Source organism: Stomoxys calcitrans, chromosome 4 (assembly GCF_963082655.1).
Source record: "Stomoxys calcitrans chromosome 4, idStoCalc2.1, whole genome shotgun sequence".
Classification (NCBI taxonomy): domain Eukaryota; kingdom Metazoa; phylum Arthropoda; class Insecta; order Diptera; family Muscidae; genus Stomoxys; species Stomoxys calcitrans.
Genome location: NC_081555.1, coordinates 97,429,342 through 97,442,613, shown reverse-complemented (window position 1 = coordinate 97,442,613; position 13,272 = coordinate 97,429,342). Strand labels below are relative to the sequence as shown.

The 13,272-nt window shown below is 44.6% G+C and overlaps 1 protein-coding gene across 1 annotated transcript; it reads right to left on the bottom strand.

Annotated features, from left to right (window-relative positions):
* Positions 1 to 4,267: 4,267 nt before the first annotated feature.
* LOC106089644 (BTB/POZ domain-containing protein 17) lies at positions 4,268 to 11,370 on the bottom strand. Its single transcript, XM_013255563.2, has 4 exons — positions 11,015 to 11,370; positions 9,944 to 10,952; positions 5,233 to 5,390; positions 4,268 to 5,111 (listed from the first exon to the last, which is right to left on the bottom strand). Exons 1-4 carry the CDS (start codon positions 11,126 to 11,128, stop codon positions 4,854 to 4,856), a joined length of 1,539 nt encoding a protein of 512 aa, XP_013111017.1. The 5' UTR covers positions 11,129 to 11,370; the 3' UTR covers positions 4,268 to 4,853.
* Between the last annotated feature and the right edge of the window lie 1,902 nt (positions 11,371 to 13,272).

The window sequence follows — 13,272 nt, the reverse complement described above, 5'->3', positions numbered from 1 at the left end:
GGAGGCAGCCCGTCGCAGTTCGGAGGGCGGCATTCTGACAGATCTGAATATTATTCCACTGCGTGTCACAAAGCTGACGTGACCACACTGGCGCTGCATAACTTACCACAGACCGGCCAATTGCTTTGTACGTGGTCAACAAGGTTTCTTTGTCTGCACCCCAAGTGCTGCCAGCGAGTGACTTGAGGACCTTGTTTCTACTTTTGACTTTATTGCAGATTGCTGTGGCATGTGGGGAGAAAGTGTAGGAGCTGTCAAATGTGACGCCAAGTATTTTGGGACACTTGATGGTCGGAATCAATTCTCCATCGACCATCACAGTCAGCTCAGAATTCACCTCACGCGTATTTGTAGTGAACAGTGTGGCTGAAGATTTGGTGGCGGATATCTTCAGATTTCTTGCAGCGAAATATGAGGCAAGCTCGTTGAGGTAGACGTTCAACCTATCGCAGATGTCATCAATGGGTGGGGGGCCTGATGCCAAGATCGTACAGTCGTCCGCATATGATACGATCTCTATGCCGTCTGGAGGAGGTGGGATGGAGGAAAGGTAGAGGTTAAACAGAGCCGGAGATATGACCCCGCCTTGGGGAACTCCCTGTTTCACTCTACGGTGTTTTGACTTCTTATCCCTAAATTCCACAAATGACTGGCGGCCACACAAATAATTCGCGACCCAACGTTTAAGGCCTGGCTGGAGGGACGTGTTGGCGATGTCCTCAAATAATTTGGCATGGCTGACCGTGTCGAATGCCTTCGATAGGTCCAATGCCACGAGGACCGTCCTATCACATGGCCTGGGTTGATTGAAGCCACGGCAAATGTGTGTGGTGATGGCATGCAAAGCTGTTGTTGTGCTGTGCAGTCTCCGAAATCCGTGTTGATGCTCGGCGAATGGAAATTCTCCTACGAGGCTCGGGAGGAGTAATGTCTCAAGCGTCTTAGCCACTGGTGAGAGAAGGGAGATCGGTCTGTACGACTCCCCCAAACTCGGGTCTTTACCAGGCTTCAGTAGCGGGATCACTCTGCCCATTTTCCAGACATCGGGAACTATAAGAGTGTTCAATGACAGGTTAAGGACAGTGGTAAGGTACTCAACTCCAGGTAAATCCAGATTCTTCAGCATCAATGTAGAGATTCCGTCGGGGCCCAACGCCTTGGAAGATTTGGCGCCACGGATGACATTCGTAACTTCGCCCACGGTAAATTGTGATGGCTGTTCATCGGCTCGGAGACCACGAATACGGCGAATGGCTCTCCTCCTTGCCCTGTCTCTCTCGGGATGCACGATAAATTGACGGTTGAACAACCTGGCGCATCTCTTCGGATCAGTCACGGTTAACTCGCCAAAAGTGACTGAGGTCCTGTCGTCCCGTCTACCGGGGTTCGAGAGAGACTTAACAGTGGCCCACAATTTGCCTGCACCGGTGCCTAAGTTACATTGCTCCAAGTGTTCCAGCCACAAATTCCGCTTATGTTCGTTGACTACCCTGTTTATTTCCAGATTCAGCTCGCTGATTCTGGGGTTAGCGGGGTCCATAGCACGAATCCCATCACGCTCGTCTGCGAGTACCACTGCTTGCGCCGGGAAATTGGGTCGCACTTGCGGTATTCGACCGGCTGGTATAAAGCGAGCGGCTGCTGCGTTGATGATGTCTCGGAATTTCCTCTCGGCCACAAGCACATCAGAGGGGGGTGGCAGTTCATTGAAGCGGCGATTGGTATACTCTCTGAAGCCAGTCCAATTGGCCTTCTTATAGTTGATGAACGTTCGGCGCTCAGAGGTTATGAAGTCGGGTGGTCGGTCGATGGTGAGGATTATGGGGAGGTGGTCTGACCCCAAAGAGATGACGGCTTGCCAGGATACGTCACTCAGGAGATCAGGGGATGCGATTGAGATGTCTGGCGAGCTGCTGCACCTCCTCGTAATCCTAGTGGGGGCATCCTCATTCACCGTGCAAAACGTGGAGCTATCTATCTGCTCTGCCAAAGCTATGCCACGCTGGTCGTTGCCTAGGGGAGAATGCCATGACGAGTGATGTGCATTGAAATCCCCCAGAACCAGACGACTATGGCCAGATAGCAACCCACTTATGTCGGGGCTGTAGGCCTGGCCATTAATCGGGACACAGCTGCCAACCGGCGGTATATACACGTTGTATATCTCTATCTCGGCAGTACCAGACTTGACTGCTACCCCCATACATTCCATGTATGGGTCACTAGCGTCAAGCGCAGGCGAGATAGGTCTATACTGCACGGAATGGTGTATAACGAAGGCCAATCCCCCACCTCCATTCCTTGAGCGATCCTTACGTAGCACATTGTAGCCGTGACAACTGTGCAAGCTGCAGGTGTTAGTCAGCTTTGTCTCCTGGATCGCTGCGACCGATATGCTCTTCCGACTCATAAAATCCACAATCTCATCAATCTTGCCTCGCAGTCCATTGCAGTTTAACTGCAGGAACGATACATTTCCCGACACTGGCCTGGCAATAGTAGGGCTAGGGTGCTGTCTTTGCATAAATTGCCGTACGGGAGAGGTCGGGGGGGTCACATAGTCCGACGACGAGGACGCCGAAGGCGACGACGGCGACGCTTGTGACCCTCTGCTGGCTGTGTTCGCACAGCACCTAGCGACATAGCCAGTATGACTATACTCCCGTAGCGAAGTTAGGCCAGAGCAAGAACGGAAATGTACCCACTCCAAGCACCTGTTACACCTCACCGACACTGACCGATGATGAAGGCGGTTCTGGCAAACGGAACAGAACCAGGGTCCGGGGTTCTTTTCAATCCCGGCACGGACCAAAAGCATACGGAGAAGGCACTCCGGGATGTGCCTCTCCCATGACGAAAAAAGACGAACACGTACACTGAGGCGGCAGCCCTTGCCGATGAAGATTCCATCGGGTCAATCCGGTACGTACAACCGGCTGCCATGGGAATACCATGGTAATATGGGGCTTAAATAAAAGGTTTTTAGAGTGTAGAATTCTAATCTGATATCTAAATATGGGACCAAGTGTTTGGGGGGGCCGCCTGTCCCCAAAAACATCCCCCAACGGGGACAAATTTACGACCATAGCAATATGGGGCTCAAATTAAAGGTCTTTGAAAGTAAAGCACGAATCTGATATCAATATTCGGAAAAGGTGTTTATGGTATGGAGAGTGGAACTAAATATTCATAGTTTTTAGGGCTAATACCCCAAACCGGACATATTTGCTGACTTTTGCAATAAGGAGTTTAAATGAGATTAGAAAAAGAATTTGATATCTAATTTTGAGGGCAATGGCAATATGGGGTTCAAATAAATGATATATATGTAGATATATGAGAATAGAGCACGTTGCTGATATATTTTCAGGGCTTAGAATTTGGGGGACCACCCCACTCCCCAAAACACTCCTAAATCAGGCATATTTACCGACCATGTCAATGTGGAGCTTAAATGAAAGGTTATGAGGGGTAGAGCAAGAATTAATACCCATTTTGGGGACCAATTTTCTGGGGGTCTACCCCTTTCCTAAAATACCTCACAAACAGCAAATTTTTTTAGTGACCATCAAATAAAGGTAATAGGGAGGAGAATACGAATTTGATATCCAAATGTAGGACCATGTATTAGGGGCATCACCCCTTTCCCTAAACACCCCCAAAGGGAAACAATTTTTCGATTACGCCAATATGTGGCTCAAATTAAAGGTATTTGAGATTAGAAAACGAATTTGATAACCTATTTTGGGGGCCATGTGTTTGGGGGACGCCTCATCCTGTAAACTCCTCTTCAGCCAATGGCAATATGGGGTTTGAATAAATGGTATTTGAGACAAGAGCACGATGCTGATATTTTTTCAGGGCCAAGTATCTGGGGGACCACCTCTCCCCCGAAAACACCACTAAATCAGACATCATTAGAATATCGGGCTGAAATGAAGTATTTTAAGAATAGAGTACACAGCTTACATCCAAACTTAAATTCGTAGACCAATAAAAATCATATGGGATTCACATAAAGGCACTTATATTGTTAAACTGGTAGTCAAGTGATATACTATTTTCGTAGCATGGTATTTCACTAAAAGATCTTTTATTGTCGAAAATTTATATTCCAAGGAAACTTTTGTTCCATAAAAAGTAAAAGAAGGCGCATCGGAGCGGGCCCGAGTCAGCTAGTAACTTATTTTTTATTATAGGCTCCAAATTTCTTATCTCTTTGTTGTCTGCCAAAACTCTTAAAACGAAAAATAATAAAAACCAGAAATCCAACTACCCAGCCTATAAGATGGCGGGGAAATAATCTTAGCCACACTGATATTGTGTAGTTTTATTATGGCCTATAAAAAGGTGTTTTATTTTGGATTAAATACATTTAAAATTTCATGAATATGTGAATGAGGATGATAAACATTTTTGGAAATGTACTATTCATGTCAGCTAGATCAAACAAGAGAAAAAGTCTTAAGGGGTGTAAATACAACTAAACGATATCCATTGCGTTCTTTGTTTTTTAATACTAAAAAAAAAACAAGAAAATAAAATTAAAGCACTGCAATTTCTGCATTCCACCGAGCGTATGCAGCGGAATATGGGCAGAAAGGAAAAACAAAATCAATGGCTTAAGATTGGGATTGGGAATTCATAAATTCAGTAGTAAGGAAAACAACTGGAAACTGGATTGGGAGAGTGAAAAACGTATAATACTAATAAAAATTAAATTAAACAACTACAAACAATTGAGGATGCACAATGGCTGTTGCACACAAATCGAAGTAAATGTCTTCTTCTCCTTCGTCGTCGTCATCATCATCATCATCATGGGTTTCCTTTCAAACCCATTAGTAGCTGGCTCATTTGAAATCAAACGAGGGCGTATACCGACAGGTATAGGGACCCATTGGCACTATTATAACTTGTAGCTCCAAATTGTTGCGATTTGGTCCCACCAAGTGCGGCGATAGGTTTATGGAAGATAACGCCAATTCATCGTACGGTATCAGATTGTCAATATTGACAACACGCGATTTACTTGAAAAGTATTCGGTTCTCTCATGTAACGTGAGTATGTGATTAATTTTATTTTGTACCCCAGTTATAAGACAGGCAATCTATAAAATAAAGAAAAAACAGTATGGTAAGTGTGTAAACATTTAAACTTCTTAATCTTATAATCTTCATTAAAATCATTTCAGCTGCTCTCTGGTAGCTACTCTACAACTAACTGCTCACCTTGAAACGTTTCTCATCAACCTGTAGATGTTTGCAAGTCACTCTTACGCGTACGGTGTTAATTGAAACTTCAGGGACATCTTCACCCCAGACCATTTTTGCCTTATTGTATTTGATGCCACGTGGAAAGAATTCAACTTCCCAAGTAAATGGTTGTTCTGAAATTAAAAAAAAAACAAGATTTGTATTGATCATAATTTAAAACATTAACAACAAAATATTGATTAAATTTTCTTCAAAATTTAGTTGAAAGAAAATTTAGTCAAAAGTTGATTTTCAAACAAAATTTCTTTATTATGGTGAGGCTTCAAACTTGTTGTTGTTGTAGCAGTGTGTTATACACTGAGGCGGCAGCCCTTGTCGATGAAGAACTCCATCGGGTCAATCCGGTACGTACAACCGGCTGTCATGGGATTGTTCAAACTTCTTGATACTGGCAAATGAAGGCAGGCTAGACTGTTTGATTCTCCGATGGTCGAGTACTTTCCTGGCTTCAGTATTGTCATCACTCTGCCCATCTTCCAGATATCGGAAACTTTAAGGGTCACTGCCGTAAGGTTAAGGGAGCTTTCTTATTGGTCATGTGGAGGCTAGGGACACTGTATTATCCCTGATACAATATCCGATGTTCCAGGCAGTGTGGATTACACCCTACCTGAGCCGCTTTTTGATAAAAATTATTGTGCCACTATTCCTGATAGAACCGATTTAAACTACGATATTTCTGGTAACAGAAGTTACATAGACTTCTATACGGATGGTTCCAAACTAAATGACCAGATGGGCTTTGGAGTGTACTCTAAAGATCTGGAAATGGTCATATCAAAAAGGTTACCCGACCGACCTCTGCAGTGTATATCAAGCAGAGATCCTTGCAATTAAGGAAGTGGTGGAATGGCTAATGTCATTACGACGATTGGCATAAATATCTTCTCAAATAGCCAGGCAGCCATTAAATCTCTGGAGAACGTATTTCTGAACACAAAAACCGCCCTCGACTGTCGCAGATCTCTCAACGAGATGGCTAAACAGTTCAAAATTCACCTTTCTGGGTGCCGGGCCACAGAGATATCCCAGGGAATTGCAAAGCGGTTGAGCTTGCGAGACTAGTCACTACCCTGCACATTCCAAGGATACTGGAATCTGTGAGTATGCCTCTAGTGACATGTAAGCTAAGTTTTCAGGACCAGGCAACGAATGATAAATGATCACAAAGAGGGGGCTATGAGCATTCCAAAACTATGTGACCTCATCTAGACTTGAAGAGGTCTACTGCTTTGCTGTCCTTGGCTAGAACAGACATCTCAGTCATTGTGTCCGTCATGACAGGTCACTGTCTAATCGGAAAACATGCTGACAGACTAAAGGTTGCCAGTAACGACTTTTGCAGAAGCTGTGAGGACATCGAAGAAGAAGAGACTATAGAACACCTTCTGTGTGTGTGTGTGTCCCGCACTAGTAGTTAGAACGATTCCAATCCCATGGCAGCCGGTTGTATGTACCGCATTGACCCGATGAATTCCTTCATCGGCAAGGGCTGCCGCCTCAGTGTACCACACACTGCTACAACAACAACAACAACGATTCCCACCTTAGGTTCTCATTTCTTTGGGAACCTGTCTGATTTAGCGGATGTTCGCCAGTTATTGGGCTTTTTAAAGCGATCTGGATGATTCAACGGTAGGAACTAGAAGGCATCTTCCTTCTTCTGTTTTATGTTGTTGTTGTTCTAGCCACATTGGTATGTGGAGGTTGCGATCCTCGTTAAGCTCCATAGATGAGCAAGATCGTTTCAATCCATAGGACCGATCGCTAAGGGAACGACGTTATAGCCATTGGTTACTTAAAGTCGCCAATAACTCTCACCTTGTCATATCGAGTATCACAGGCATTCAGTATTTAAGTTGCCGCCCAGTCTCTCACTGAGACTCTCCACGCGATAACGCTGATTGTCCGCGACTGCAATTACGAAGTATTCCACTATGCGCAAACGGTAGACGCGCTCGGTAGATCTCGGCTGAGCTTTTCGTAATGAAGATGAACACCACACAAATCGGAGCTCAGAGTTCCAGCTCAGCTCAGAGTGGTGCTCATAGACTATGAGCACCACTTCTTCGTACTTTTAGTTCCTGCAGAAATTATTAGTGTAACCTTTACCTAGACGAAGCATTCCACTATCCGCAAACTAGTATAGGCGCACGGTAGATCTCGGCTGAGCTTTTCGTAATGAAGAAGAACACCACACCAATCGGAGCTAAGAGTTCCAGCCCGTGTGGTGCTCATAGTCTTTTCGTGCCGGGCAGATGTTTTATAGTTTCCTCATTCTCGACGTACTTTTAGTTCCTGCAGAAATTGTTAGTGTAAGCTTTACGTCGATAGGTTCAGTGCCAGGAGGGCCGTCCTATCACATGGCTTGAGCTGATTGTAGTCACGACAAATGTGTGCGGTGATGACATGAAAAGTAGTTTTTATTGTTGCAGCAGTGTGTTGTACACTGAGGTGGCAGCCCCTACCGATGAAGGACTCCATCGGTACGTACAACCGGTTGCCATAGGACTGTGCAAAGTTGTTGTGCTATGTTGTCTTTAAAGTCCATGCTGATGCTCGACAAATGGAAATTCTCCTACAAGCCTCGGTACGAGTAGTCTCTCAAGCGCCTCCGCTACTGGTGAGATAAGGGAGATCGGTCTGTACGACTCCCCCTTAGCGGGACCCTTCCAGGCTTCAGTAGAAGTAGATCACTCTGCCCATCCTTCAGACACCGGGTACTATAAGAGTGTTCAAAGGACCCCATCGGGTCAATCCGGTACGTTCAACCGGTTGTCATGGGACTGTGTAAAGCAGTTGTTGTGCTATGCAGTCTTCAAAATCCATGATGATGCTCGGCGAATGGAAATTCTCCAACAAGCCCCGGGAAGAGTAGTCGTCTTTCAAGCGTCTTCGATACTGCTGAGAGAAGGGAGATCGGTCTGTATGACTCCCCCTTGCTTGGGTTCCTTCCAGGCTTCAGTAGCATTAGATCACTCTGGCCATCTTTCAGACATCGGGTACTATAAGAGTGTTGAAAGACAGGTTGAGGACAGCTGTGCTCGAGCTCGACTCCAGATACATCCAGATCCTTTAACATCAGTGTAGAGATTCCGTCGTGGCCGAACGCACTGGATGACTTGGCGCCATGGATTACATTCGTAACATCGTCCACGGCAAATTGTGTAGGCTATTCATCGGGAACTACGTTTTCCAGGTACATGTCCTTTAACCTAACCTAACCATCTCTGTAGCCTTACAGGCTGGAACATTGAGGTCCGATCTGTGTGGAGATTATTGCTGTCACGAGAAGCTTAACTGCGAGCTAACAGGCGCGTTCACAGGTTGCGGATAGTGGAATGCTCCATAGGGGGTAGCAGTCGCGGACAATCAGAGGTATCGAGCGGAGAGTCTCAATGAGAGGCCGGGCGGCACCGGCTCTTGCACAAATACTAAGTGCCTATGATGCTTGATATAACAAGGCGAGTTATTAGCACCTTTGAATAACCAACGGCCACCCTGTTCCCATGACGATCGGTCCTTTGCACCGGAAAGAGCTTGCACAGCTGCAGGAGCTTGACGAGGATCGTCCCTCCACATGAAAATGTGTCTACAACAAAAACATCTGTGTAGCCTAGAGAGGTCTGAAACAGTCAACGCGGTTTTTTTTAATTCGGAAAAACGTTTCTCAGAGAATAAATGGCCGCTTGGCTGTCTGAGAAGATATTTATGCCTAATTTTTTAAAACAGTATATCGTAGCCATTCCACCGCTTTTCCAATTCCAAGTATCTCCGTTCGGTACATACTACATAGAACGGGCAACCTCAATATGCCTAGTTATAGTTCTTCGAGGTACATCTCAAAGTCCACATGTCGTCTAGTCTCAAACCATCCATATAGAAGTCTTCGTACCTTCTGTAACACATTTTTAAATATATGCTCTATAGGTTAGAAAGTGGGTTCCGGTCTCTAGGTCCAATCGTTGCGGGAATGTTATGGCCTTTGGTTATTCAAAGGTGCCAATATCTCGCCTTGGCTTATCGAACATCACAGGCATTCAGTATTGAAGAGAGGTGCCGTCTTGCATCTTACTAACATTCTCCACTCGATACCATTGTATAGGGAGCATTCCACTATCCGCAACCTTTGAACGCGCCCGGTTGCTTTCAGCTGAGCTTCTCATGATGACGAGGCACACCACACAAATAGGAAGTTCATTCCGTGCCGGGCACAGCAGTGGGTACAACACACTGTCCAGGCAATCCCATGGCAATACCTTGGGCGTACCGGTTTAATCCGATGGAGTTTTTCATCGACATCACACTGTCCAGAGGCATTAATAACCTGTTTGTCAATCTCAAAGCGAATTTTTCGTGTAAATCAAGAGATTGCTTAAACGACATCTCGACATCTCATAGAAAGAGAATATCAAAAACCGCCTATATAGGCGAACCAAGATTAAGGTGATTGTCTTTAATTCGCATGGGCCTCTTTTTCGACATCGACAAACAGATTGCTGTTGTAGCAGTGTGTTGTACAGTGAGGTGGCAGATAGTGTCGTTCTTACAGCGGTTTTAATGTACAAACAAGTCGACTTAGTATATCTTGTCCTGTTTTTCTTGCATTCAAGGAAAACTTAAAATAAAAAAATATTTTTAAAAATACATACGAGTATTTACATACCATCTTCAGTCTCTGCAATATTTCCCGGAGTGAAAAAGCACGTCACATAATTGCTGTATTTTTCAATCATATCGAAATTATTCACAATTTTGCTTATGCTCCATGTATCGTTCGAATACAAACGCGGCGTAAATTGTAAACACCCATCCGGAGAATTGCGCACCTCTTGCACGCGTTCCTCTTGGCCCGATTGATAGGACATGCCAATGGCCATACGTTGAACCACAAACTCTTTGTTATACTCTAGCAGTGGGAATATAAGCAAGTGGGCCAATTCTCTCGGTGTCATCATGGCAAAACGTATGTGTATGACAGTTTGTTCCATTAATGCATTGAAATGTTCTTCCCTCTCTTCTGTGGTCAATGAGTCATCATTATCTAAGAGCTCCTTACGCTGCAGCAGCCAGTTTTGTAGTATTCCAAATAGCTTGTATTCGCTGCTCACAACCAAATCGTTTTGCTGCAATAATATGGCCATAACGCTAACGTCAAGTTCTACAAAATCTTTCGATTCCGATACTATTTCTAAATTCCATTTCAAGAAACGCTTCAACGCTTCTGTGAGATCACGATGCTGTGGACTAAATGCTATGGTATATTGAAGCCAAGAAACAAGAAACCCTTGCGTGGCTGCTTTGGCAATATGTTTCATCATATAGTGGACGCAAAGATCGACCAAATCTTTTACATTATACTTGTGGGCCAATGCCAGCATAGGCATTACAGTACTCAAAGAAATATCGATTTTTCCCACATACAGATATTTGAGAAATTGTGGAAAGACTGCCTCACAGCAGGGTTCCTCCACAAGTTCTATGACTCTTTTGCGGCACTCATTCCACTCGGGATTCATAAGCATCACTTGAAAAACATCACTGCTAGCACAGAGTATCACTCTATGAGCGGGATACTGTTGTTCGCCCACAACCAATATAATATCGGACATCAATTGCTCAGCATACAAGTTGGCAATCTTCTTCAGCACACTACTGGAGTTATTCATTACTTGCTGTATGGGAATAAATCGAGAAAGTTATGAATTTCTTCCGAGAAACTCCCCAAACAACTTACCACACTTATGGTGGGATCCTGACTCTGATCATCTACCTCCATTTTTGGTGTTTCAAGACCATAATCTTCAACTTCTTCACCTTTCCCACTAGAGTTAGAAGAATTAAAAGACATTTTCTTCGTCTATCCGTCAATAGGCACAGCCCAAACCAAGAAAATCGCTTGACCTCGTCTTCTCTTATACTGAACAGTATAGAATGGGTTTTTTTTAATCTCAATTAGTTTTAAACAAAGTGGGAGTTTATAGACAACATTTTCTTGTAAAATGTGTTTACGCTTTCGTAAAAAATAAGAAAATTTCAACTTTTTATTTCTGCAAAATATTCGACGTAGAAATCAAAACAAAGTGCTGATCAGCTGATTGCTAATTTACAACATACACAGTTGGTCTTCTTGGTATCTTTTAGATTAGTGGCAAACGTATCGTAATATACTGACTACGGAAATATAACGTAACATTCAACTGTTCTCACAAGTGAAAATCATGCGAAATTGACAGCTGAGGAACAGTGGGAAGATTTTAAAAATAACATTTAGGGTTGGTTTTTTCTGCTTTCGTAATAGTCGCCAAAGTGTTTAATTGTTTCTCGAGCGAAATTTGACAGCAATCAATTGTTTTTATTTCCATACCAAAAGACTTTTTTCTGTCTCAACTTGTTTTAAAAAGCGAAAAGATTTTAAAGCCGTTGTAGCTACTCCGTATGGAGCATTTCACTACCCGCAACATGAGAACGGTAGTTCGCAGCTAAGCTTCTCGTGACAGCAATGACCAACCATACAAATCGAACCTCAATGTTCCGGCCTGTGTGGTGCTCACAGCTATCCCGTTCCGGGATTGTTATTTTATCTGTGTTATATTGTACACTGATTCCATCGGGTCATTCCAGTACGTACAACTGGCTGCCATGTTTTTGTTGTTTCTTTGTAATCACTCCAAGTGCTGCCGGCGAGTGACTTGAGGACCTTGTCTCTACTTTGGACCTTATCGCAAATTGCTGTGGCATGTGGGGAGAATGTGTAAAAGCTGTAAAATGTGACACAAAGTATTTTGGGACACGTGATGGTCGGAATCGTTTCTTCATCCACTTTTAGCTCATTATTGACCTCATTCGTATATGTGGTGAACATTGTGGCTGCAGTGAATAGGTAGGCAAGTTCGTTGAGGTAGACGTTCAATTTGTCATCAATCGGTGGGGGGCCTGATGTCATGATCGTACAATCATTCGCATATAATATGATCTCTATGCCGTCTGGAGGAGTTGGAATGGGGGATAGATAGAGGTTAAACAGTGCCGGAGATATCACCCCGCCTTGGGGAACTTCCTGCTTCACTCTACGGCGCTTCCACTTCTTATCCCTAAATTCCACAAATGAATGGCAACCACACAGATAATTCGCTACCCAGCGTATCAGTCCTGGCTGGAGGGACGTATTGGCGATGTGCTCAAATAGTTGGCATGGGTGTCGCATGCTTTCGATAGGTTTAGTGCTACGTGGACCATCCTATCACATGACCTGGGCTGAAGTCACGGCAAATATGTGCGGTGATGGCATGCAAAGCAGTGTTGTAGCCACATTTCCAGGTGGAGGTGGCGATCCTCATCAAGCTCCTTTTTGAACAAGCTCGTTCCGGTCCAAAGGACCGATCACCGCCGGAACAAGGTGACCATTGGTCATTTAAAGGCGTCAATAACTCGCCTTGTCATACCGACCATCATAGGCACTCAGTATTTGTGCAAGAGGCGGTGGCACCCGACCTCTCACTGAGACTCTCCGCTCGATACCGCTGATTATCCGCGACTGCCGTTGCAGCTACTGTATGGAGCATTCCACTATCCGCAACCTGTGGACGCGCACGATAACTCGTAGCTAAGCTTCTCGTGTCAGCAATGAACACCTAACAGATCGGACCTCAATGTTCCAGACTGTGTGGTGCTTACAGCTAACTCGTTCCAGAATGCAAAGCAGTTGTTATGCTCTGCAGTTTTCGAAATCCATGCTGATACTCGGGGAATGGAAATTCTCCAACGAGGCTCGGGAGGAGTAGATCCTCAAGAGTCTTCGGTATTGGTTGTTGTTGTCGTTGTAGCAGTTCGTTATACATTGAAGCGAAACCACTTGCCGATGAAGAACTCCATCGGATCAATCCGGTACGTACAATCGGCTGCCATGGGATTATTGGTGAGAGAAGGGAGATCGGTCTGTACGACTTCCCCTTACTCGGGTCCTTTCCAGGCTTCAGTAGCGCGATCACTCTG